The sequence below is a fragment of the Podarcis cretensis genome (genome assembly GCF_951804945.1).
Source record: "Podarcis cretensis genome assembly, chromosome: 15".
Taxonomy (NCBI): domain Eukaryota; kingdom Metazoa; phylum Chordata; class Lepidosauria; order Squamata; family Lacertidae; genus Podarcis; species Podarcis cretensis.
The window spans coordinates 29,829,473-29,854,149 of NC_137185.1; the positions used below are offsets into that span (position 1 = coordinate 29,829,473).

A 24,677-nucleotide genomic window follows, 5' to 3' on the forward strand; every position below is an offset into this window, starting at 1 on the left:
CGAACACTCCCCATGCTTTTCCCGGGGCTGGAAAGGGGATAGTTTAACCTCCAGTTTGCTAGTAAAACTGAATTACTATGTTGCAAAATGATGTATGTCTAAAAAGTGTGTCACCAACATGAAAAGTTTGGAAAGCTCTGCTTTAGACATTTGATGACTCCTAGTTCAACATAAGGAAGCTGTGTTGGGGAAACTGAGCATCCCCGGCGGCCATCCCTTGCGATGCCACAAACCCCACATTCCAGAGGGACAAAAGGAGACAGGCAAGCTCATCAAGGGACTCCGACTACCTTGGTGGCCTGATGCTGCCTCCCACACACATGGCAGAACTTGCAGCGACGACAGCACCAGTTTTCCAACTGGTCCTCCAGGGGGCGCTCACTGTCCTCCAAACAGAACTTGTGGAAAGGCTCACAGCACACCTGGCAATACACAAACTACAAGGGAAGGGGCAAGTCAGCAGGTCAGCCGCATCCTGCAGCAGTTGTGCACTTCAACTTGCCCCAGATGGCTGGTTCCAGAGGGAGAGGGAGGAGGAGGAGAAAGTCTTTGGTCACCCCACCCTCATGGTTTAGCCCCCAGTTTCACATAACAGTTGCTTCAAAGAGGCTTAGAGAGCCCTCTTCCACCACCAAGTTCTGCACCATTTGTCTGTGGGCTGTTTTATCTCCAGAGCCCCTCTGCAAGAGCAGCATGTATTAGTGAAGCTACAAAAGGTCAACTGGTGCCTAGAGACATAAGTGCTTATCTGACACCACACCTCCTGCTTTGAGAGGCAGGTAAAGCAGCATTTCAAATGGTAGTTGAAGCTGCAGCTCTAACTGATGGCCTTTATCAGGATTCAATTCCAGCTTCAGATTTACTTTCGTTTTAGATGGCTGAAATAATATCACACACACACATACACCAAACAGCTTGGTGTGGACTGTCCCTGTGGGACCTCACCCTTACCTCCACATGCCCACTGCTGGCACAGAGGAAGCAGACCACCCTGGGAGTTATCGGGACAGAGGTCAGGATACCCAAACCGCCCATTTCCCAAACGTTCTCAGCCTCACAGTCCTCCTAAAAAACACAAAAGGAAGAACATGGAAAGGGAATTATCCTTACACCAGGCCCAGGGGTGGTGGAAATGACAAGAACTGGAGCAAAGCACGAAGATCCTGTACAAATCACTATGAAAATGTTTTGTTTGCCAAAGCTTTTGTTACATACAAAGGAATGTGCTGGATGGACTTACTTAACCTCGGTTCTCTCCACACCAGTGATACATACCTAGACATCTTCTAAAGGGCACGTGGCAGCAGCATATGCATGCCGATGTACTGCCTAACTAATGCTGTTGCTAACAATAAAGACTCTCCTAGGGTATTAAGAGCCTCAGGAGGCTGCCTCGGTTTACGGAAACTGCTGGTATTCCCTTTTGTATTCATCACTCTTTCTCATCCTCCTGTGTGCTATCTTAAGAAGCAACAGGCTCTACAGAAAACTAAACAACTTTCACCAGAACAGCTCTTTGTAGAAAGATGGGAGTTTCAAGGAAGAGATGTCACCACATCCTACAAACCCCCAAGGCCAGGTTTCTGGCGGAGAAAGGCAGGGGCAGCTCCCCAAACCACCCTGTTACCTTGAAGTCTACTCGGATCCTGTGGACTCCATCTATGAGGGGTTTCTGTTTGGAGCTGTTCCCATTTGATAAAGTGCTCAACAGGTTGAGGGTACCATTATCTGGCTTGCTGACTGGGGGTGGTCTCTCCTGGTGAAAGAGGGCAAAAAAAAATGGCATTTTCTTTGCTCAAGCAGCAGAAGGAAAACCAACATTCAATATATATGCAGTTAGTTATGGGCTGGAATCTAAGGAGGACTCTCTTCTTTCACATTTTGAAAAGCAAAGAGCAACAGGGGTTTCAGAAACTGGAAAGCAAAATCTGAAATTTTTAACTGGTCAGTCTTGTTTTGAAAGCAAACTCAATCCAGTAGGTATCCACCCCCAAACATGAATTGGAATCTATTAGTGTTAAAAGGTGCATGGCCTTGTCTTTTCTGGAGGGGAAGGCCATTCCATGCACAAACTATTGGCGGGGGGGGGGGGGGGGGCGGCGGAGAGAAGAAAAAAAAACCATAGTAAGAAGCATCATCATCTGCACACCAACCTGAACTTTGGAGAGTCAAGCAAAAGGACCCCTAAGAGCCTAGAGCCACTGTAAAAGCAGCCCATCTGTAGGTGGTGCCATCACAGGGTCAGAACTTGTACCAAAGGGCATCCTCAACTTGTGCTGTCTTCATGGGCTCTCTAAAAGCCAGGAGAGCTACATGCAAGGAACCAACTATGAAAAAAGCTCTTTCTGTTCACTGAAGACATAGAGCAACTTGCAGGTTACCTTTTCTTTTGGCTTCTGTTTCACTGGTAAGCTTGGACGAGGAGTTATTTTCTTCTGTCTGCTTTGCTCGATCCCTAGGAAAAGTACAAATGCAGTTTGTTAAAAGCCAAGAGTTGCTTCTAGCAGTCAAACAGAATTTGGGGACTTAAGGAGACAACAGCAACCTCTTAAGACACTGTTGTGGAAAGCTGAAAACAAAACACAGTGAACTAGCAATTCCAATTTGTTAGGGAGGAGTGGGCACTATAGGATTTCCTGCAGCTTGCCACACACTTGCTAACCTGCCCAGGTGTGTCCAAGGCTGCTCTTTCCTGACCCACTTAAGAGCCCAATTAGTACAGCAGATGTGTTCACATCTCTTCCATGAAGTCCAGAGGTGGGCTGCTTGACTTTGCAGAGGCAGCTAACAACTACCTTTGCTGCAATTGAATACCTACCCACTTCTGGTGGTGGAGCTGCCTTCTTCTTGGGCTCAGCAGGGATGGTTTTGGGGGCTTCCTTTTTTGGTGGGCCTGTACTAGGCGGTGGGGTGGGGGGCACCTGCGTGGGGGGCAGTGCCTGCTGCTTGCCAGCCTTCCGGGCTGCAGGGGGAGGGGCCTGCTTGGTGTCTGGGGGAGGCGGAGTCAATGGTGGTGGGCCCTCCTCACTCTTCTCCTCACTGGGCTTCCGGGCAGGTTCACTGCCCCTTTTGGAGGCATGATCCTCTTTCGCCAAGGTGAGCTGAGGAGCAGCTGCTTTCTGTCCAGCCTCTGGCTGGCTCTTCCCAGCATGGATCTCTTTCTTTTCACTGGACTTGGATTTCTTCTCTTTCTTTTTCACAGCTGTAAAGCAAAAGCAGCACCTCAGATGCAATGACCGGTAGCGCAGCCTATGGCACTGGCCTCCCCAAGTGACGGATGGCCAGAGGGGAGGGTGGTGCCTGAGGAGTATACGCCAGCCTGCCCACGGCCTCACTGCCTAGATGGAGCTGAGGCTGAAGCTGAAGCAAAGACTCTGCAGCTGTTAACTATGCCTTTCTCTCCCCATCGCAATAGAAATAATGAAAAAAAGGCACCTACCTTTGGCTTGCTTCTGGAGATAGGCTTTTGATGGCATCCACTGCAAATTCTGACACTTCCTCATCCTAGGGGGGAATAAAGGAAGGAGATGGCAAGATGCATCACCCGACACAAACAAGCCTTTGGATTCCCAGGCATGTTGCAGGCTGCTGCATCTCAAGTGGAAAGATATCTGCTTTGGAGCCATGCCAAAGTTTGAGATCAATGGCAGGCCAATCTGGCTAAAAGGATGAGAAAGATCGCCCCAGCAGACCAGCTCTGCTATGTCAGCCTTTCTGCTATGCCGAAAAGCAACTAGTTTTGAAGCATCTTCAAAAAGCCTTACTTTCAAGATGCGAAGAAGATTAACTGTTCTCCCTCTTTGTTTAAGATCTGAAACTTTTTCTGAGGTTTGGCCAAGCCACTGTGAGAAGGCTGCTCAGAGGAAGCATGCTGTGGCACATATTCAGCCAAGGGATCAACTCTCCACACTACACTTTCGTTTTCACGTTCAGCAGACTACACAGCAGGGTAAACTCAAAACCTGAAAAGGCTGAAGAAAAGAGGAGGTAGATCTCTCCACTGTCCCACCCAACCCTGCCCATTTCCCTGCCACTCTCTTGAGAGCCCCCAACTGCCACTTTGAACTCCAAGAGGAAGGAAAGGCAGCAGCCAAGCTCAGAGGATGACAAAGTCACTAGTCTTCTGCTCCTTAGCTCTTCTTTGATGCAAGTGAAAGGATCTTCCTCTGGCTAAATCTTTTATAGGAAGACAGGGTAGAAGCACCACAAACCAACAACGGAGGGCCTTATTCCCAGAACAACGGGAGGGCAGAGGCAGGCTTCATACCCACACACTTACTTGCAGCACTGCTTCTTGATGTTCCGCCCACCAAACTTTGGCTTATCCAGGCAATTTGTGCAGACACCACAGTCCTCTGGGACCTGGCAGCCTGGGCACTGCCCACAGCGCCTTGACCGCCGGCCTTTCTTCACAGGGGGCTCCTGGGGGGCCTTGTTTCTGGTAACTGGCTTGATAGGTTTGATGGGAGGTGCAAGGGGCTCGGCATCTTCTGAACCTGCAACCGAGGACTTGTCTGTGAAATGAAAGACCAGCTATTAATTCAGCAATCAATAAAGGAGACGTGAGTCCTCAACAGAACTGACTTTGCTGGCCATCGCTGGTTTCTCAGAACAGCTTCACAGCGGGGCCCATCCAGATTTCCTAGAAACACAACTCCTTCATCCTACAGCCTCACATACCTTCCCCTGCCACCGATGCACCCTTGGAGAAAACAGCACCCTTCAGCATAAATTCAGACACTTACCATCGTTCCCCATGGAAGACAGTATCTTCTCTCGTTCTTCCCATGGTAAGGCACTCAGAGTGGGCATGTCATCTGGAAAGACGGCTCGCTTGCGGCCTAGTGCTACAGCTGCCCTTCTGCAAACATGCTTTATGCGTGGCCCTCGCACGGAGGTCTCCGAAGAATCACTCTCTTGACCCTAAATTCCAAGCAGGGCAAGAACACAGGAAAAGGCTGTTAAGACATAATCAACCATCCCACAGGGAGCAATTCAAGTTCAAAAGCAAAAAGCAGTTTGTCCAGCAGAAGGTTAAAGATCTCTGAACCTTCTCTAAATGTGTTTTCAAATGGAGGACACAGCAAAAATCAGAAGTAGTTTTTTTCTTCTAATGAACAGTAACCTTTTAAGTGTAAAAATATTTAACTAGGGCTAAGACTTGCAAAAAAAGGAACAATTCCTGCCACTACTTACATAAAATGCATCAAACAGCTAGTTATGCACCTCATGCGTGACCAAAAGCCCACCAAATCCTGTTAGAAAAGTGCAACAGCTTTGGGGAGACATCTGGCAATTGCCATGCATCCCTCGGCTATTGTATATTTGTTTGTATGCGCATGTGTGTATATGTCTGGCCAGGGTGGGTTGAGATTGTCTTTGGTAAAAGGTAAGCGGAAGCATTAATAATAATAATAATAATAATAATAATAATAATAATTTATTTATACCCCGCCCATCTGGCTGAGTTTCCCCAGCCACTCTGGGTGGCTCCCAATCAAGTGTTAAAAACAATTCAGCATGAAGGTAAAAGGCTGCAGTGAGAAAACTCTCACCAGTAATTCAAAAAGGAAGGAGCCATTGCTTTCCCTTGGGATGGGCAAGACATGAGATCAAGGCAACAGGAAGCTTCAAAAAGACACCTCAGTGGGAACTGTGACTCCTAAGCAGAGGCAGCTAAATGATGATCTGAGGTCACGCTCTGGTTTGCTTACAGGGACCTAGAAACCTGAGACGCTGCACCGACTCAGGCCACTTATATCAAGAGCTTTGTCCTCCCCCTCATGGTGCCAGCCAGGCACTGCATGGTCTTCTATTGTCATAGTTATTTCCCTTCATGTGCTACCTCTTTTCCAAACCACTAGTTTGGGGGTAAATACCTGTCCTTTTGGCTGATCCACCTGCTTCATGGACTTGCTCTTCTCAATCTTATACAGCTGGGCTTTTGCTTTCTTGAGGAGGCTGGCCACCCTCTTGTCAGTCATTGGAAGTTTGTCTGCATGAGCCAGCACTGAGCTGATGGAGGAATGTTTCACAATGTTGACTGAAGCAGCAGCTGGGAGACGCAGGGATTCTTCCTTTTCCATGGAAGGAGCAACCAATCCAAGTTCCAGACTGGATTTCTCTAACCCCCCTCGGCCTTTCTTGGGCAGTTTGGTCTTGATGATGGCTGCTGCTGAGTCTACAAGAACCACAGCAGGCACATCTGCTGCTGGATCAGCAGTCGCCGATTTCTTCCGGCCTGCAGTTTTTTTGGCAGAAGAGGAAATGGCTACATCTTCACGGACAACTTTTCCTTTGGAAACTCGAGTCAGTGGGAACAAAGTTGAGCTGCTCTGAATCTCTGGAGCCTTTTTCCTTTTCTCTTTCCTGGACTCCCGCTTATTCTCTTTCTCCCTCTCTCTATCCCTCTCTCTGCTCTTCTCCTTCTCAAGACCTTTGTCACTTTCTTTATCTTTGGATGGTTCCTCACTGGAGGCTTTGTCTCTGTTCTTGCCCCTCTCCGTTTGGGGACTTGGTGTGAACCATGGAAAGAGGGGAGTGGGGCTTCCGGATGAGAAAGGCTCAGCCGGAATGCTTGCCTGCTTCCTCGGTCTCTGGCTTTTCTCTGCCGACTCCCCAGGATGGGAGAGAGAATGGGAAGGAAAAGCAAAAGTGGAGTTTAAGGCACTGGTGGTAAGGGAACCCACAGGAATGCTTGTCAGCGAGGAAGAAACTGATGAGGATGGAGTGAGAGTGGACAGGTCAGAGGTGCTTAGTCTTCCACTTCTCGTCCTCATGGAGTGCGAAGGAGATCTGGGTTCTGATCGAATTGGGCTGAACCCTCTCTTCTTCCGCTTCTTTGAAGAGGATGCTGCTGCAGTGCTTCCTGCTGCTGATCGACTAACAGAAGAAGGCAAAGTTACAGACTCAAAGATGCGTGAGTGGGCCTCACTTGGAGTGAACCTTGGAGCTCGTAGCAAGGGGCTCCTTTTGTGTAGGTCGAATCTTGTTCCAGAGTGAAGAGGAGAAAACAAGCGGGCTGGAGCTGCAGCTCCAGGCGTTGAAAAACCAGAGGCAAAGCCAACATCCTCAGGGGTCAGTGGAGGAGGCCTGAAGTTATCAAAGATGGGCTTGCGGATGAGACCTTCTTTGGCATACTTGGCTGAGGAAAAGTACTGGGGTTCGGACCGAGAGTGCTTTAGAGAGGTCCAACGGAATGTTGGCTCTCGAAGAATCGACTTCCGCTTTTCTTGCATGGGAGCAGCTGAGGAGGGCAGAAAGGGCGATGCCAAAGGGATGGTGGGGGGCATAAGCCAAGGGGCATGGTCTGAAATGCCGGCAGCTGGCTGGAGCGGTGGCGGTGGGGTGAGAAGCGGTGGAGGAGGAGAGGAAGACGATGACTGCTGCTGCTGGGACACACTTTGGAGACTGGGCAGTTTTTTAGCTGCTTTGGGCACAAAATTTCTCTCTGCCATAGAAAACCTCCTCCTCCTCCTCTCGCCACTCTCGTTATCAGGGGAAGGGGATGTGGGCAACGGAGGGTGAACTTCTGGAGTATTGCTGCGTTCTTCAGATAAGGCCTGCATCTCTTCTGAGGCCTGAGAATCTGTGGATGTGTCAACACTGGGACTGCTGGACCGTGAGGAATCTGAAGACACCTGAGAGGAGTGCTGAGAGGCGCCGCTGGACTTCTCACTGGACCCACAAGAGGGAGCACTGAAGCGGCTATTTGGTGTGGATTCCGGACGGGCTATTTTGATTGGTGGATCATAGTCTTCATCTTCAATGAAGCGCTTGGGAGTTTTAATGATCCGCGAAGAGATCGCACTCACCACTGGCATGATGAACTGCCGGATGTTTTTGAGCTGCGTCCTCCCCTTCCGGCCTTGAAGCTTTGCTGCTTCTTTCTCGATCTTCTTCTGGGCCCCCTTTTTAGCCCTCTGCAAGAGTTGCTTGGCAATCGTGGCATCCGTCCTCTTGGAGGAAGGGATGATCCTCACAGGCCTGCGGGGGCTCTGCCTCACAGCTGGCTTCTCATCCTTCGACAGGGGCGAGACCCCATCTTTCTCCTTTCGCACCTTCTGGGCCTTCTCTAATGGAGAACTCACAACTAGAGCTGGTGCAGTCTTCAAGCGATCGGAAGATGGTGGCCTTCCTCTCCTGCGTACAATCTGAACCCCTTTTCTTCCAATCTGGAGCTTTCCAGATTTGAATTTAGACTTCAGTGGAGAGAGTTTTCCTGCTCTTAGTTTCTTAATTTTTGCAGCATGCTGAAATGTAGTGGAAGGTGCTCGCTTTATTTTCTTTAGATTCTCTTTTTCCTCCTTGCCTCCTTTCTGAGCATCTGGAATGACCTCTTTGCGGGTGATCTTGAACTTCACACTGCTAAGTGCAGGAGGCCTCCCTCGTCGCTTTTCTGCACATTTCAATTCTTTCCTCTTTAATTTTTCCATGGAGATGGGTTCTGGTTTGCTTGAAGGTGAATACACAGGTGAGGACTCTGAGAGCACAACTGAACTTCGGTCTGAGCTGTTTCGGGGTCTCCCACGAGGTTTGCGTGCGCTAGGCTTGACTGAGGCTGCAGGTAAAGTGAAGGAAGGGGAAAGAAAGTGCACATTCAGCTTCTCTGCAAGATGGGAATAAGTTTGTGCATTTCAAAGTCACACGGTATGCAAACAGGCTATTGAAAACAAAGAAAACAAAAGTATTTAAACAAGCATTATACATAATGCTTGTTAATTGCTGGAACCAATAGCTTCTGCTACAGGAAAAGGATTTCTCTCCAGTTGACTGTTAAAGTACTTAAGTTTTCCCTACCATGAAAGCTAGTAGCTCTGGAGATTTGTTGGTCAGTTCCACTTGTTTCTTTCCAAAAATGTAGACTAAGGATAGTATTCAGGATAAACCAAATTGAAAGCCCACTATGTATTGTTGCATTGTTTACTTTTAAAACGTTGCTCATGTTAAAGACAAATGAGAGGTATTATACAATATGCACTTGATTTGACACCTATTTAAGTACTCAACCCATCAATCCTTGCAAGCCAAAGGCCCCCCATCCCTGTAGCAGAGCTTAGTCACATCCCTACAGATAAGGCAGAGAGAGATAACATGTGTTACCTCAATTATTTGCGGCACTAGTGCAGTCTTCAGACCAGGCCCATGTAGACCGTTTTAAGAAAAAACTCCCATGAACCTGACAAGACAGTAGCAAACTGAACATACCTGTGGGAGATTTGGTGGGACTTTGTCCTTTGGCCTCATCATCTGAACCAAAGCCTATGAACTGCTCATCCTGCAAAAGAGAGAGAGGGGCAGTTTAATAGACTGGAAATATCTACAGCAATGCTGATTTCTTGGTCCCGGGTAAGTGGAGGATGAAAATAAGTAGTAACAAGCCCCATGGGGTGTGTGTGCTAGAGTACCACCAATGTAAGGCTATCAGTTGCTACTAGTCATGATGGCTGTAGACTAGTTCCAGTATAGGAATCAGCATACTTTTGAATACTACTGTCTGGGCAGCTGAAGAAGGACTTTGCATAAGAATCTAGTTGGCCCCTGTGAGAATTGATGTTCTAGATGAGCCTTTGGTCTGATCCAGCTGCAGGGCTCTTTTTGTGTTCTTAATGTGCACTCAGCTATATATGATAATGAAACTGTGTCTTACAAACCACAAGGGAAATGCTGGATAAAATCTAGGACTGAAGGGCAGGACATGAAAACGCATGAATGAAACTGAAAAGCACCACACTGAGGCTGCCCTCTCTGGAAAGGCTATCTGACGATCACCAGCCTATGGCCACTTCTGCTGGATGGACCACATGGCAGCCACACTCCTCTTCTACAGTAACCACTTCTGCTCACCAGCACAGAACTAAATGATCAAACTCAAGGTGTGGTGTTGACCGCATCCTAAAAAGGATTATACAAACTCATTGAGGGAAGGCTTATCAATAGCTACTAGTCAGGATGGCTAAAATGGAGCTTCTGTGTCCCTGGATGCCAGTTGCTGAGAAATAATCAAGAGGGAGGGGGGTGGAGCTGCTCCCTGCATATGGGTTCCCAGGAGCATCTGAATGACTGCCAGTTACTATTATGCCAGACTAGATCCAATTCTTGTGGCCTTAACCTGAAGCTAAAAGGACACCAGCCATCCCATCCTGCAGGTGCTAGTTCTCCCATATTTCAGGGGTGGGGGAACTCCTCTACTTGCCTGTGACATTAAACACTGCCAAAAATGAGATAGGCCACCCAAGGTCAGCATAGCAGGGAAATCCCTGTACCAACTGCGACAAGGATCCTACTTCCCCCAAGTGTAGCTCCCTAAGCAGGAAGTGGCAACTGTTCAATTATCTGAATGGAAAGAGGTGTGCTTTGGGACAAATGAGGCGGCTGACAAACCTTGCTGGCTCTGCTCATTTGTGTTCCCAGTTGCAGGCATTTTACTTGCCCCATAAACCTTAATGGAAGAATCAACTGCAGGATTCAAACTGGATGGGAAGAGTTCACCGCTGGCAACCATTCCAAGCAGAACACCATGCACAGGGTGAAGTGGCAGGAGGGTCCCCTCTACCTCAAGCAGAAAGAAGCCACTATGGTGTCAGGACCAGGATAGCCTAAACTGGAAGTGCCATTCCTGCCTGCTAGGTCTGACAGGAGGAGGGCTGGAACTACACCCCCAATGAAAGAAAGAGAGGAGGAGGCACCTGTGGCAGCCTTTGACTCATACAGTGGTACCTCAGGTTACATATGCTTCAGGTTACAGACTTTGCTAACCCAGAAATAGTACCTCAGGTTAAGAACTTTGCTTCAGGATGAGAACAGAAATCGTGCTCTGGCGGTGAGGCGGCAGCAGGAGGCCCCATTAGCTAAAGTGGTGCTTCAGGTTAAGAACAGTTTCAGGTTAAGAATGGACCTCTGGAACGAATTAAGTACTTTAACCCAAGGTACCACTGTATTCCAAGCTCTTTACATCTAGCAAGCCTGGAGGCTTATGGTGATCACTTAACTCAAGGTCATCCAGAGGACCAGCCTTCATTTTTGTGTGTGCACTCCTTCAGCATACTTTTTTGGGGTAAATGGAGTACCCTGGCTTTGCCCAGAACTACAGGTGTTGCTTCCAGTTCTCCATGTTTAACTATAGCAGGTCACCCTTGCAATCTGTTGTTCCCAGGGAATGCAGATCATTCCATTGCCACCTAAAGGATTTTCCAGAATACAGCTCTGTGTATGTGCACAAACATACCCCCCCACACACGTGTACTTGATATAGGAAGAAACATTAATTCTGGGAAGAGCTGTGCTGCAGGCCATAGCTAGGAACAGCTGATTCAAGATGAGAGTCATCTGCTGGAAGTCAGTTCTAGAAAAGCAACTTGAGGAACAGCTGCTTTTGGGCTGCCTTTCTTCAAAATTCACAACACTGGACTGCAAAGAGGTGGCTTGTTTTTCAGCATTACGTCAAGCAGCAAATTCTCTTACTAGCATTGGCAGGAGGGAGGGGTAGGATGTGTACAGAAAAGCAGGCAACATGCCTGCAGATTTCTCTAAAGCAGAATATTTCATGAAGGATAAATTCAGCTGCAGCCTCTGCATCTGAGCTGAATCAAGCAGAGCTGCGTAAAGAGAATTGCTGTGGTGAAAGCGCATCACTCACAGGCCCTGGTTTTGCACACAGCACTGCAAAGAGCAGCAGCTTCATCATATCTCCTCTGCCAGCCACTCCCCTTGGACACGTGGGGCTCCCTGCAAGAAGTAAACAATGTTCGGCTGAGGAAGGACTGAGGCTTCCTCTACAAAGCTGGCCGAAAATTACAGCTGGTTAATATCAACAGAGACTGCTCTGCAAAGCACAAGGGTAGCCTTTGTAGCTGCTAAGCTGGGAGAAAGATCCATGGACAAGCAAGCAGGGAGAGAAGTTTGGGCATGTGACCAAAGCTTCAATTCTTCCATTTCCCCCTTCCTAGAAAGCAAGTACATCAGCCCCAGGTATCCTGAAAGGAACAGCAGCCTTGACTAACAGCTGGAAAGCCAAAGTTGGGCTCTAACCAGCTTCAAGGGAGGCAAAAAGATCAAAGGCTGTAAATCCTCCAGCCACTCTTTGCAATGATTTCCTGCTGTTGTGAGTCCAACTTAATGAGGAAGAGAGGGAAGCAGAAAGGCAAAGCAATTCCAGACTATCTAGGGATGGAATCTGGTTATCCCAGTCCTCAGCTCTGTCTCAAAACACTTCAACAACACTTTGTGCCTTCATATTTCAGCAACTCATCTTAATCCCTCCAAGCAACAAATTCTGGATCACAACCGCATATCACTGAATTTCTGGCCTGCAGTACTGTTCCGTGCTCAGCCACTGAAATCTTTTCTGTTTTGATCGCCAGCCACCAAGAAGCAGAACCCTGAGCCTAGTTGCAGCTTTCTACATTAAGAATGGGATAGGTGTTTGAACAATTAAAGAATGCAATGTAAGGGCATATATTTAAACTGTTACATAAATTATGATATAACATTTGGCCAGACCATATAGAAATCTTTCCTCTAGAGCCTTGTCAACCATCTTGAACATAATCATTTTTATGCATAAGTCTTCTTATTCTACTGGGTATAAAATGATCCCAAAGTGAAAGTTTGATATTTTTCTTCTTTACCAGTAAGCATCCCACACCTAAGCTCTGTAATATACAACCCCTTTATATTGTTTTTGCATGATTTCATTGGTGTAGGTTGTTAAATACTGTGACCTTATCTGACAGAGATCCTTTCGGAAAGACTCTTTCTCTTGTATATTACAAGTGCACCAGAGTTGCCCCCTTCTTATTTATACCAAGTTGTGTGGGAAGAAGGTTTGCCATGGCACTATCCCACTGCCCGTGGGGGTGTATGTATGAAAACATCACAAACATGTCAGTTCTCTTCTATCTGATCAGCTGGTGAGAAATAGACAATAGACCAAAAACAAAACAAAACAACCCAAAAAACCCCCACAACCAACCCAAAAAACATTCCTTGACCTAACCTTTCCTTCCATGGTTCCTTTTATCCTCCTTTCCCCATGTTTTCTCAGTTCACTTTGTCTATCGCAACAACCTTTATATACTTTATTATTTCTTACTCTGCTGAAAATCTTCCCATCCTGATAGGTAAATTGTTTACTTATAGTACTTTCCCATATATTCCATAAACAACATCCAGTCCTCTTTATAGATTTTGCCATTTTGGTTTCTTATTCTAGTGGTCATCCCTGCTAGCTCTGCATATAACAGTTTAATGTGCCATTCACTCAGCAGTAGGTTAGAGGGCCGAACACCCTCTTTTACAAAATATGAAAATGGAGATTCATCAGCTTCTGTCTGATGTGACAGATTCTTTCACTTTCAAGGGGCCTTATATAATAATTCCTGTCTTGGGTGAAGCCAACATAGCCGTGGATTGGGTGAAGCTGCAATTTTCTTTTAATCAGTCAAGAGCTTCATGGTCTGAGTATACGGAGGCTGCACTCCTGGATCTCAAAGCCTTTTTCTGCAGCCACTCAAGTCACCAGGCTTGAAAAGAGTCTCCCTTCTTTCCCTTCCCTTGCTTTGTAAGAGACAATTCCTCCATCCCTACCCACAAGCATCTCCAGTGGGAATCTAGTGAACGATGACTCAGGAGCCAGTGATTTAAGGTGGAAAAATTCCCAGTGCTTTTATTTTTCCACAGAAACTCTTCCGTTTCATAAGTTCACTATTAACAACGAACAGATGCCAACTGCAAACAAAACATTAGGCAAGATTGACAGTTTCAACATTTTTAGCTTTGCTTCCTAAACACAAGTAAAACAGACATGATGAATTCGATTAGTCTCTAGGGCATCAGAAAATTTTCTGATTCCAACTGATTTTTTCTCTCTAATGCAAACACCTTATGCAAATCTGGGTAATTTGTACAGGATCCCCCCCCCCATAAAACTCAAATCACTCCCAGGGACTGTTGTGTCTTCTTAGAACTGAGACAAAAGTGGAACCCATCTAGCTATGTTCCTTAAGCTTTAAAACAGGACAACTGTAGAAGGCTCTCCACCCTATCTGAGTGACCCAACAGCAAAATAAAGTCAATTGGGATTACAAAACGGTTGAGTATATATCATGCTGACCCCCCAAGTAAGTTAGAAATGGAAAAAGAGATTGCAAGTCTGTAAGGCTTTGGGAGGCTTTAGAAAAACAACATGGCCCAAGCTGAGCTTTGCAGACAGACCAGAAGCACTCCATGTTTAAGGAGGCCATAGATTTGCTGAAGAAAGCCAGTCCAAGTTACCAGAGAAACAGGTGCATGAGACAAGGATCTTATTGTGCCAGCACTTAGAGGATTTATCAGTTTCAATGTAAAAGCATTCCCTCAACATACCTTGGCTTTTTGTTTCTCCTTCAGGAGCCAAGAGGAAAATGCAGCACCTTCTATATTAGATGAAGCAGCAATGAACCTAACTGACAGAGAAGCTCCAGAAAGAACAGCCTTTGCAGTAGCAGCAGCATTGCAACAGGGAGCCTGCTTCCCACCTACTTAAGAAGCTGGGGCTATGATACGGGTCTGTGCTACAGCAGAAGCCAGGCAGCCCAAGGAAAAGCAAAGGGGAATAAGTAGGCTACACTGCTTTATAGCCCCCACAAGTCGTGACTCCAGTTTGGGTGCTGTCCCTTCCTGCAGAAAGTGTCAGTTGGGAAGGGCTTTCCCCCAGCCTTCTCATATCTTTTGGCATTATTGTCTTCAGACTTCCCCATTTTCTGAGGCTCTTCATCCTGGCTTTTAACACCTGAGGTGTACATTTTAGGACATGCATTATTTCTGTAATCTTAAGTTGTTTTAAATTATTTTTAACATCGTGTTTTAATAGCTGTAATGAAAATGGGTAATAAATTATAATGCTAATAATAATAGCATGCAAACCTTTCACTAATTAAGTTTTTCAGATGATTCAAATAGTTATGCAGAAATGATAATTCTCCCAAGATCCATCTAGAGTCCTGGCAGACTTTCCTCTCTTAAAGGATTAACTTCCATCACAAAGGATAAGTCTTCTTCCCTGTTTCCTGATTTCTAATCTTTATGTATCACTTTTTGGTGTAAGTGCATAAAAGGGAGGAAATAAAAGAAAACCACCCTAAATATTTTTTTTTAAAAAAACTATAAATAATAAAAACAAAGGTCAATAGTTAAGACTTAGCTAAATACAAATAAAGAGAGTGTGCGTCTTTAAATGGTATTTGGGGGCCAATCCAAAGCTTCAGAAATCCAAAGATTCCTGGTTGCAGCCTAGGGGCTTCTGACAGCCCAAAACAACTGCCCCCACTTCTTGTCCCCAGGTTCCCAACTAACCGTGCAGCCACAAAAGAATGCCAAAGCCACAGCAAGGAACACAACTTATATATAAATGACATACACAGTGGAGCTCCATCACTTGAAATAGACAACAAGCAGCCAAGACTAATAACAAAGTAGGAATAATGTTAAGTCTTCTATCAGAACCCTTACACTTCTAGACTCCCCCTGGAGTCCAGACACAAACACACCCCAGGAAGCTCCTTCAACAGGGACTGCAAGGATAAGGGATCCCACAGGTGTGCAAAGGAGTGCGGAGCCGGTGCTTAAAAAGTTTACGCAATTATTCCCAGGTGTTTACAATGCAATTTAAAATACATAAACATCAACAATATTCAAGAAAGGCAATACAAAACAACAACATGTTAACACAATTCAGCTATCACCCTGAGAAAGCATCAGAGAAGGAAACCATCATACCAGTGGCTAAATTATCATTTCATTAAAATGGTAAGAGAATCAGATATTGGCTGTTTATTGTCTATGCCAAGTTAAAACCTGATAAAGCTTTTTTTTGGGGGGGGACACTGTAATTATGATTATTTTATTATTATGCTGTTTGCTATTATGCTTTTTGTTATGTTTTTATTTTTACGCTCCATAAAATGTTTTCTTAATGTTGTACACTGCCCTTGGATCTTTGGATCAAGAGTGGTATATAAATTGAATTAATCGTCGTTGTCATCCTGGGATAGCTCAGTGAGTAAAGCATGAGACTCATCTCTGCGTTGTAGGTGGACTAGATGACCCTCATGGTCCCTTCTAACCCTATGATTCTAATAAGCTGGGCATCTGGTAGAATTTGTGGAGGGTGTTCCATAGATAAAAACGTTCTAGCTTCTGTTGCCTTTCCAGTCTGTGCGACAGACAGTCATGCAACGGGTGCAGGAATCTGCAGCATGCAGACAAAGTAATAGAAACTTCTGCATTTGTTACTTCTCTACCTGTCATGCAGCTTTCAAGAGCACAGCACAGGAATCTTGCAAGACCAATACTACTGGTGAGCCCATTCACCTAAACCCTTCCACAACTGGCACATTTCAACAAAAGCTGTGCCTCTGCTCTTGTGATAGTTAACAAATAAGGAACCAGCACCCCCTACAGCTGTCATGTGCTAAAGAGAAAAAACTCCACCAGCCCAGGCCAAGGAGGGTCTGCATATCCTGATTAACATCTTGCATCAGCCATGCTGAGGGACACCCCACTCACCCAGAGAATCCAAAGGCGGAAGACCCAACGACACTTGGATACCTCCTTCCCTGCTCCAACAGCAGAGACAGTGATGAACCTGAACTGAAGGCAGAGCAAATGGTTCAACACACATCTAGCAAAATGAGACCAACCATCCCTGGGCCCTACTCAGGAGGACAAAGGGGGAAAAACCTGAAACATACTCCAGATCTAGAGGGCAGCTATAATAACTATTGCATGCTGCCTGTCCTTGCTGCTGCAACACCCTTTTCTTTCTCTAGCTTGAATCCTTGGCTGGACAGCTCCCTGCCTGCTTTGGCACACCTTGCATTCATTGCCTGACCAGCTTCCCAGCCTCATATGACAGGAAATCCATCCACCCCACTCATGGTTGCTGAGGAGACAGCAATTCAGTCCCCTCCCAGCCTTGTCCAGCCCAGTTAACTCCTGGTGCGATAATTAACGTAGCAGCTGGGCTCAGTTTTGGAGGGTCCTAACAGTGCTTTGAGAAAATCGTCAGCAGACATTGGTAATTATCCTAACAAAAAGGGTATGTCAATGAACCGGATGTCGGGACAGGGTATCTTGTGGCATGAATGAGTCAGTTATCTGAACAAGGCTATTGGAGAGTAATTTCAGTTGCTGCACTATCTGGTATGAGTCTAACCCAGCAGACTGGTACCAGGAATTGAACCCATGATCTCATGTATGCTAAACAGCGCAATGCCACAACATAGGCACTTTTAAGATTGGGGTGGAAGACATCTCATGGATGGAGTGGGGGGTAGGAAGAGGTACATGCCAGGAGCTTGGCCCCAGAAGATCAAAACGTCCCAACCATAGTTGTTGTTTTTTCTTCTCATTTACAGGCTCCTGCATTATGTGAGTATGGCAGGGATAGCCAATGTGGTGCCCTCCAGATATTGCTAGACTCCCAACTCCCATCAGCCCCATTCAGCTTAGTCCATGGTCAAGGATGATGAGAGTTGTAGTTCAACTAATGTCCAGAGGGTAGTATTGGTTATCTCTGGGTTAGGTTATCCCTCTCTGGTCCAGGAAGCCCCACCCCTAGTACTGCTACCTCACCCTTTTCCCCATCTAAAGTTACTGCTGCTCACAAAGGGGAGCTTCCCCCCTTGTGGAGGTCACAAACACATTGCTCCTGGGAAGCTCAAAGGGTGGCTTCCTGCAAGCTTGCTGATATAGCTTCCATTCTTGTTTGTCTGCTTGGTTCTTCCTAGCCAAAAACACCCCTCACCTCACAATACAAACATATTTTGTGCAGCATTACTTGTATTGCCTATGTAGTATTGCTGGCCCCATAGCAGGACTTAACCTTACTCCTGGGAAGCCTCTTATTGCTGAGCACTGGGATGCCTTTACTGGAGGAGGTGCTCTATTTCTGGGAACTAGAATATGACTATGGGGTGGAAAGAGTGTTTCTGCTGGTTCCTGTAAGTTGATTGGTGCATTGTGTGCATTGCTAATGAGGGGATCTCATCACCAATTGATGGACGGCACCAGAGCTTTTACGGATGCTCTGGGAGTTCTGTCAGTGTCATTACATTTTTGTATTTGTTTGCACAGTTGTTGTTGTGCCACTGATTGTTGTTGTGTTACTGACTAGGCATAGAAACATAACTATATTAAACCAGCACTGAGTTTAATGTGCCGAGTTTAACTCTTTCCCAGAACAATCTCATGTAGCAGGAGCATAGAATGGGAGCCCCTACCCATTATGACCTTGATAAATTATTTTGGGGGGGAAGGGGGGGAACAGTCTTTTGGCTTTCTTGGTCTCCAGGAATGCTGTTTAAGATAAGACAAGATACTCTTTATGTTGGTTGTTTTTACTTTGAGCAACTCATAAGTTTTACAAATAAATAAATTCCTCTTTCTTCAAAGATGCTCTATTAATTTTACTCCAGCAAAGTCCTATTGGACAGAGGTAGCACCTTTCATTTGTCTGCCATAAAGCACCTTTTTTGCAGAAGTCAATACAAGCCCAAGTGATAAAGACTGACTTGCCACTCACATATTCCCCTGTTCCCCAAGTGCCAAGATCTTCTTTGGAAACGAAGTCTGCAGAGCCTGAGAAGGTGTTTTGTACACAGAAAGCTGCAAGGTTCCAGGGAAGACTGGGGGCTGATGTTTTACTAACAGGAGCCAATAACACATCCAGCAGCTTAGCGCTTGAGGTTTAATTATGCAGGATGCTGCCAGATGGACTTTGGTAATATAGTGCCCTGAGCAGGGACAAAATCCTCCCCAAGTATTTCTTATTTTCACAAAAATTCCTTTTAGAACAGTTGCTTTTTAATGGATATTCTCAATATTATTATTATTTTGCAATCCCTTGGCTTGGCACTCTAAGCGAGGGAACTGGCTGCAGCACCCTAAACCCAGCGCTGATGCCAACTGAGAACATACTACCAGCTGACCAGAAGTACAGCATACCAAGCAACAAAGTTGCTATGCTGTCAGTGTAAAATGTACAATTCTGACTGGCAACATATCAAAATTATGAAAGAAAAATATATTCAAACACAGTTCTGACCATCCCTTCCTGCAATGATTTCAATAAAGTTCTTTAGCTTGCCTCCTAAAAAATTATGATCCATTCACAATTACAGTGCAATAGTGACATCACTGTTTTAGGTTACTTGTTTGTTTGATATCCTGTCCTTCAGTTGAACTTTGAAGGGGGAATTACAGCATATAATGGTAATAAAAAAGAAAAACATAACAGCTGCAAAAAATTAATAAGATTCCCAATGGAATAGCCTAAAAAGAAAGTAGTATTAAAAGACCTCTGATGGGTACCAGAAAGGCAATTCAGATGTCATTTACATGCTAAGCTTCTTTCTCAAATACTTAAAACTCAGATGAAATAGCAAAAATTAATTTTTTCATCAATGTTGACTTAAAGTTGTATGAAACAAGTTCAGCATTCTTAAACTTAAGTTTTTATGGGGGAGAAATAAACAGATGTGGGTTATAACATCTGTTGCTGAAAGAGAACAGAAGCTGCTCTGCTGCTCAGAGCACTTAAGTGGCCAATTCTCTGCTATATCACTGAAAGGCCTCAGAAAGGAAATAGGCTCTGCCAGAACAAAAGATGCAGGACCATCAAAATCTCTGTCACTAAGGAAGGTGTGGCATATTGATATTAATATCAAATAATTTGAAATGAGTGGGACATGCCCCCGTCATTCAAATAATTTTGCATGCAATTAATTTTAGAAAAGTTGCGATAACATCAAGCACCCCAGTGGCAACTTCAGTCTAAATTTCTTCAAGCCCTACCTGAATAAAACAAATCCAAACTGGAAGATCTAAGATAATAAGTGACATATTCGCAAGAAAGGTTCCTTATCAAGTATGTGCCGCTGCATTGATGTGTACTGATTCATCTGTAAATAACTAGGGCTCCATATTTTACATGAGCAGAGGTCCACATATTTTTAAAAATTACTACATCTACACAATTTGGTTAAATCAAATGTATTCTGTCTCTGAATAGGACCACTTTACTGAGCATATGTCCAAAGTTTATTTTAAAAATGTAAAATGGAAAGTTTTTTTCTTAAAACATGTAACTGCCCTAATATGTCTCAGCTAGGTTAGTCCAGCTATCCTAATAGCAACACAGCTGTTTTAACAATGTTTTCACTAGAACACCCCACTTTCCCCCAAAAGAGTAATGACTGAAAGAGCTGCCTATTTGAAGGACTCCTTTAGGAAAGAAAGAACAATAAACTCAATAAAGTGGTTGGGACTGGATGTATGAAAAACCCAAGTTCAATTGTCTGGGCCTGGAAGCTAATCTTTCTCATTTATAAGCTATTTTTAAGAAATGAAGTGATACTAAAATGAGCCCCGTACCCATTTCTCTTGAGCTTCTTTGAGACTTGGTAAAGTCAGTTCTCAGCCTTGCGGTTTATTAATCTTTGCTTAGTTACAACAATTCCATGCACACATTTTCACATGTAAATAAATCTGGAAAAGACCTGATTTAAAACCTGTTTACATAAAATTATTGCATCCAATTGCTAAATTCATGAGGGAGATGGCACCTAGCACTGTCTAGGGCTTACCTCAAACTGCACAAGAGGCTCATTCAAGAGAGGAGCAGAGGCAGGTGCCTTGTCATTAGGTAGGAGAAGGTAAGCAGCAGGTTGTATCAACCACAGTAAAATCATAAATAAGTGCTGCATAACTGTTTACAGCCTTTGATTAATCAAACAATCTATGGTCTTTTAAACTGTGGCCTTTTAAACTTTTAAACTGGAGGAGTTATTGTTTTTGTTTGGTATTATGTTATATATAATCTATATTATGAAATATTATATATAGAGAGAGTGTGTGTGATTTTATATTGTAAACCACTCTGTTATCTTTGGAAGAAAGGCAGAACAGAAATTCAATAAACTAAACTAAACAAAACAAACAAACAAGCATAGGAAGCTGCCTTATATTGTCAGACCACTTAATCCATCTAGCTCAGTATTCTCTACAATGAATAGCAGGAGCTCTCCATGGTTTCAGGCAGGCAACATTCCCAGTCCTACCTAGCGATGCCACTGGGGCTTGAACCAGGGACCTTGTGCATACAAGCCAGATGCTCTACCACTGAGCATCTATGGCCATTCCCATATAGAAAGATTTTGGGGAACAACTGTATAACAACCTTCTTCAGCCTGGAGCCTTCCAGATGTTTTGGACTGCAACTATGCACAACCATACAGGCTGGGGCTGATAGGAGTTGTAGCTCTACAGGCTATCAGATTGGGGAACACTGCCGCAAAGCAAGCTACTTAGTCAGCCTCCCAACCTAAGCAATAGAAATACCCCATGGTATTGTAGTCCAATATCTGAAAGGCCAATAGATTGAACATTCCTGCTTTACAGGAATATAGGAAGGTAGGGAAAGTACTGAACAGAAGAAAGAGAAAACAATATAATTGTAGAGTTGGAAGAGATTCCTGAGGATCATCTAGTCCAACCTCCTGAAATGCAGGCATTTCAACCACATCATATATAACAGATGGCCATTCAACTTCTGCTTAAAAACCTACGTGGAAGGAGAGTCCACCGCCTCCCGAGGGAGACTGTTCTACTATCAAATACTGTAGCTCTGTCAGAAAGTTATTCCTGATGTTTAGTTGGAATATCCTTTCCTGTAACTTGAAGCCATTGATTCAGGTCCTAGCCTCCTGAAAGGTCTTTAGGTATTTGAAGATGGCTATCATATCTCCTGCCAGTCTCTTCTTCTCCAGGATAAATATGCTCCCTTAACCAGTGATGCCTGACCACCTAGACACCCTTGCTTGCAGGGAGGCCGGCAAGCAGACAGAAGAGCGCCGGGCAAGGACACATCCCTACGCAAAGTGCATTGCAACTGTGGCGAGATTGCTTCCCTGCAGGAGGAGTGCGGAGGCAGGCAAGATCGTGGCCCCGCGGCTTTGATAGTCGGGAGGAGGGGGGGGGGAGAGAGCTCTTCTTCCCCTCCCAGCGGGCAGAAATGCAGGTGCGAGCGGGCCTTGCCGCTCCCGCTCCCTCCCCGGCGAGAAGCGCGGATGCTTCCAAGGAGAGAGCGAGAGAAGGGAGAGGGTGGCGCTGGCGTCCTCGCTCGCTCGCTGCTTCTCCCGCCTCGCCGTTCTTCGCGCGCAGCAGCAGCATCTCCTCCCGGGGAGGCGAGGTGGGCGTGCCTGTCAAGTCTCCCGCGGCTGCCCAGGCTGCTGGTTGCGAGGCGGGCACGAGGTGGGCGGATCCCCTCCGGGAGGTGGTGGTTGTAGAAAGGGGGGGGGGGGAGGTAAAAAGAAAGCCTCCGCCTTCTCCCGCTCCATCCATCCCGAGGCGGCTCGTTTCCCGCCGGGCGCGAGCGCAGGCACGCCCCCCATCTCCTGCCGCCCCGCGTGCGCGCGCGCTTCTCTCTTCCCCCGCCACACACGCGAGCGAGCGAGCGCGCGTGCTAGGGAAGTCTCCCCCCGCGCCCCCCCCCGCACACATCCCGCTCCCCTCCCCCGCGCGCCCGGCCGCCTGCTCCTCACCTCTCCACTGCCCGCCTCAGCACCGCAGGCCGCCCGGAACCGGCGCAGGTTGATGCCGATGGTGGCCGAGACCTGGAGCGCCGCGTCGAAGCCCGGGGCCACCCCGGCACTGGCCGCCGTCGCCGCTACCGAGGAGGCGGCAGCGGCGGCGGCGGCGCCCGAGCCAGGAGCAGCAGCGGGTGGAGGCGGAGGAGGCGGCGGGCCGAGGGCGGCGGCGGCGGCGGCGGAGGCCGAGGAAGAGCCGCCCGCCCCGCCCCCTCCACCGCTGTTTCCCGCCGGCGCGGCCGCTCCTCCGCCGCCAGCCGGGCGCTCCTCGGGCGGCTCCCCGCGCAGGCTGCGCACGGCCGGCACCCGCACGCGGCAGCCCCCGAGCCCGCGGCGGCCCCAGCCACAGCTGCCGGGCCGGGCCGGGAAGCGCCACCGACCGCTGTGCGCCATCTTTACTGTGAGGCGACGAGCCAGAGAGCGGGGCCGGGCCGCGCCCGGGAACCTGCCTGGCGCACAACCCGCCCCTAGGGGCGCTGCAGACACGCGGCTCCCATCCAGGTTCCGGGGCTCCGCCAGAGCGCCGCCCCGCGCCTCGCCTGAGCCATGGCTCGCCGCAGCAGCCGCGGCATAACAGCGGAGCCTATACAGGGGCCGGGGCTCCCGCCCGGGAAGCGGGACACCTCAAAAGCCCGGCCGGACTGCGCGGCATAACTTTGGGCGGCATGCTCGGCGCGGGGCCCCCGGCTGGGGCGGGCCTTCAGCTTCACTGCGGCCGCCTGGTCCGCCCAGTGGCCACTGGCGGGGACCGCAGCAAACGGCGGCGGCAGGAGCAGCAGCTGCTCCTACAGCCGCCCTTGCGAGGATGCCCGCCCGCGGCAGCCTCCTGCAACGGGACAAGGGCAGCAGGTGCAGCGCGGCTGGAGGCGCTGCAAGGCGGCCGCCCCAGATCAAGAGCAGGCGCGGGTGGGGCCTCGCTCGCGTGCCAAAACTTAGCCTGGCGGCAAAACAGCGAAAAAAGGCGCTTAGAGAAAAGAGCATCCTGGTGGCGCACCCTGCTAAGCCCTTCTTCTTTCTAAGGGTGCAAGGCCAGCTTTGCTTTGCAACTGGAAGTCTCCGCTTCTCCCCCTCTAGTAAGGCTGCTCTCTTGCCCTCCCTTCTCTTCACTTGGCACCAGTGCGAATTGCCCCTCTTCCCTGGGGGCGGCGGCAAGGAAAGCTTCACACCAGCTTTGCTGATGAAACCCAAATTTGGCAGACGTATCCGGTTCGAATCCCCGCGCCGGGGTGAGCTCCCGTTGCTCTGTCCCTGCTCCTGCCAACCTAGCAGTTTGAAAGCACGTGAAAGTGCAAGTAGATAAATAGGTACCGCTCCGGCGGGAAGGTAAATGGCACTGCTCTGGTTTGCCAGAAGCGGCTTAGTCATGCTGGCCACATGACCCGGAAGCTGGACGCCGGCCCCCTCAGCCAGTAAAGCGAGATGAGCGCCGCAACCCCAGAGTCGGTCACGACTGGACCTAATGGTCAGGGGTCCCTTTACCTTTATCTGCTTTGGCCACATGCTGTGCAGGAGCAAAGTGGGAAATAGCATCACTCGTCCAACTTCCTGCTTCAGCTTAATGTACCCATTCTGGGACTAAAAGGAAGCTACCCTCAACACCACATAACAAAGTTGGTGGGTATTCGGCTTTGTGGTTACCAGAGGAAGCCCTCAATGGCCACATTTCCCATATTGGCCTTTCTTTAAAGACAGCCACAGCCTGGCAGACTAAGCAGCATAAGCCTAGCTGGACTGATGGTGTGACTCACTCTTAAATTTCTGTAGCTGGGGAGGCTGGGATAGGCTAAGCCAAGGACTCGCCTGAATGGATTCCCTTGGACTGAATGTGCTGTTTGGGTGTCCATATATTGCTTTCACCATTGCTGAAGGCTGGGCCTGCTCATCCATGAAAATCCAACATCCCCCTTTGTAACCATGAAAACTTCGGGGTGCTGGGCCTGCACTTAACAGAACTGGTTAAGGGGAACACAGGGCAAATAATAACGGACCAGCAGGTCATGTAGTCCAACCCCTAGATAGATGTTATTATCCAGGCATAACAAAAACAAGACT

The 24,677-nt window shown here is 47.4% G+C and overlaps 1 protein-coding gene across 1 annotated transcript in view; it reads right to left on the reverse strand.

Annotated features, from left to right (window-relative positions):
• Positions 1–23,033, reverse strand: part of KMT2A (lysine methyltransferase 2A) — a 47,445-nt gene extending 24,412 nt beyond the window's left edge. Inside the window, exons 1-11 of the mRNA XM_079954904.1 lie at positions 22,581–23,033; positions 9,208–9,277; positions 5,880–8,560; positions 4,746–4,923; positions 4,280–4,514; positions 3,440–3,504; positions 2,819–3,202; positions 2,382–2,455; positions 1,628–1,756; positions 952–1,065; positions 291–437 (exon numbers count right to left, since the gene is read on the reverse strand). Of these exons, the coding sequence (XP_079811030.1) occupies positions 291–437; positions 952–1,065; positions 1,628–1,756; positions 2,382–2,455; positions 2,819–3,202; positions 3,440–3,504; positions 4,280–4,514; positions 4,746–4,923; positions 5,880–8,560; positions 9,208–9,277; positions 22,581–23,018 (4,515 nt within the window). The 5' untranslated portion in view covers positions 23,019–23,033. The remainder of the gene's footprint in view (positions 1–290; positions 438–951; positions 1,066–1,627; positions 1,757–2,381; positions 2,456–2,818; positions 3,203–3,439; positions 3,505–4,279; positions 4,515–4,745; positions 4,924–5,879; positions 8,561–9,207; positions 9,278–22,580) is intronic.
• Between the last annotated feature and the right edge of the window lie 1,644 nt (positions 23,034–24,677).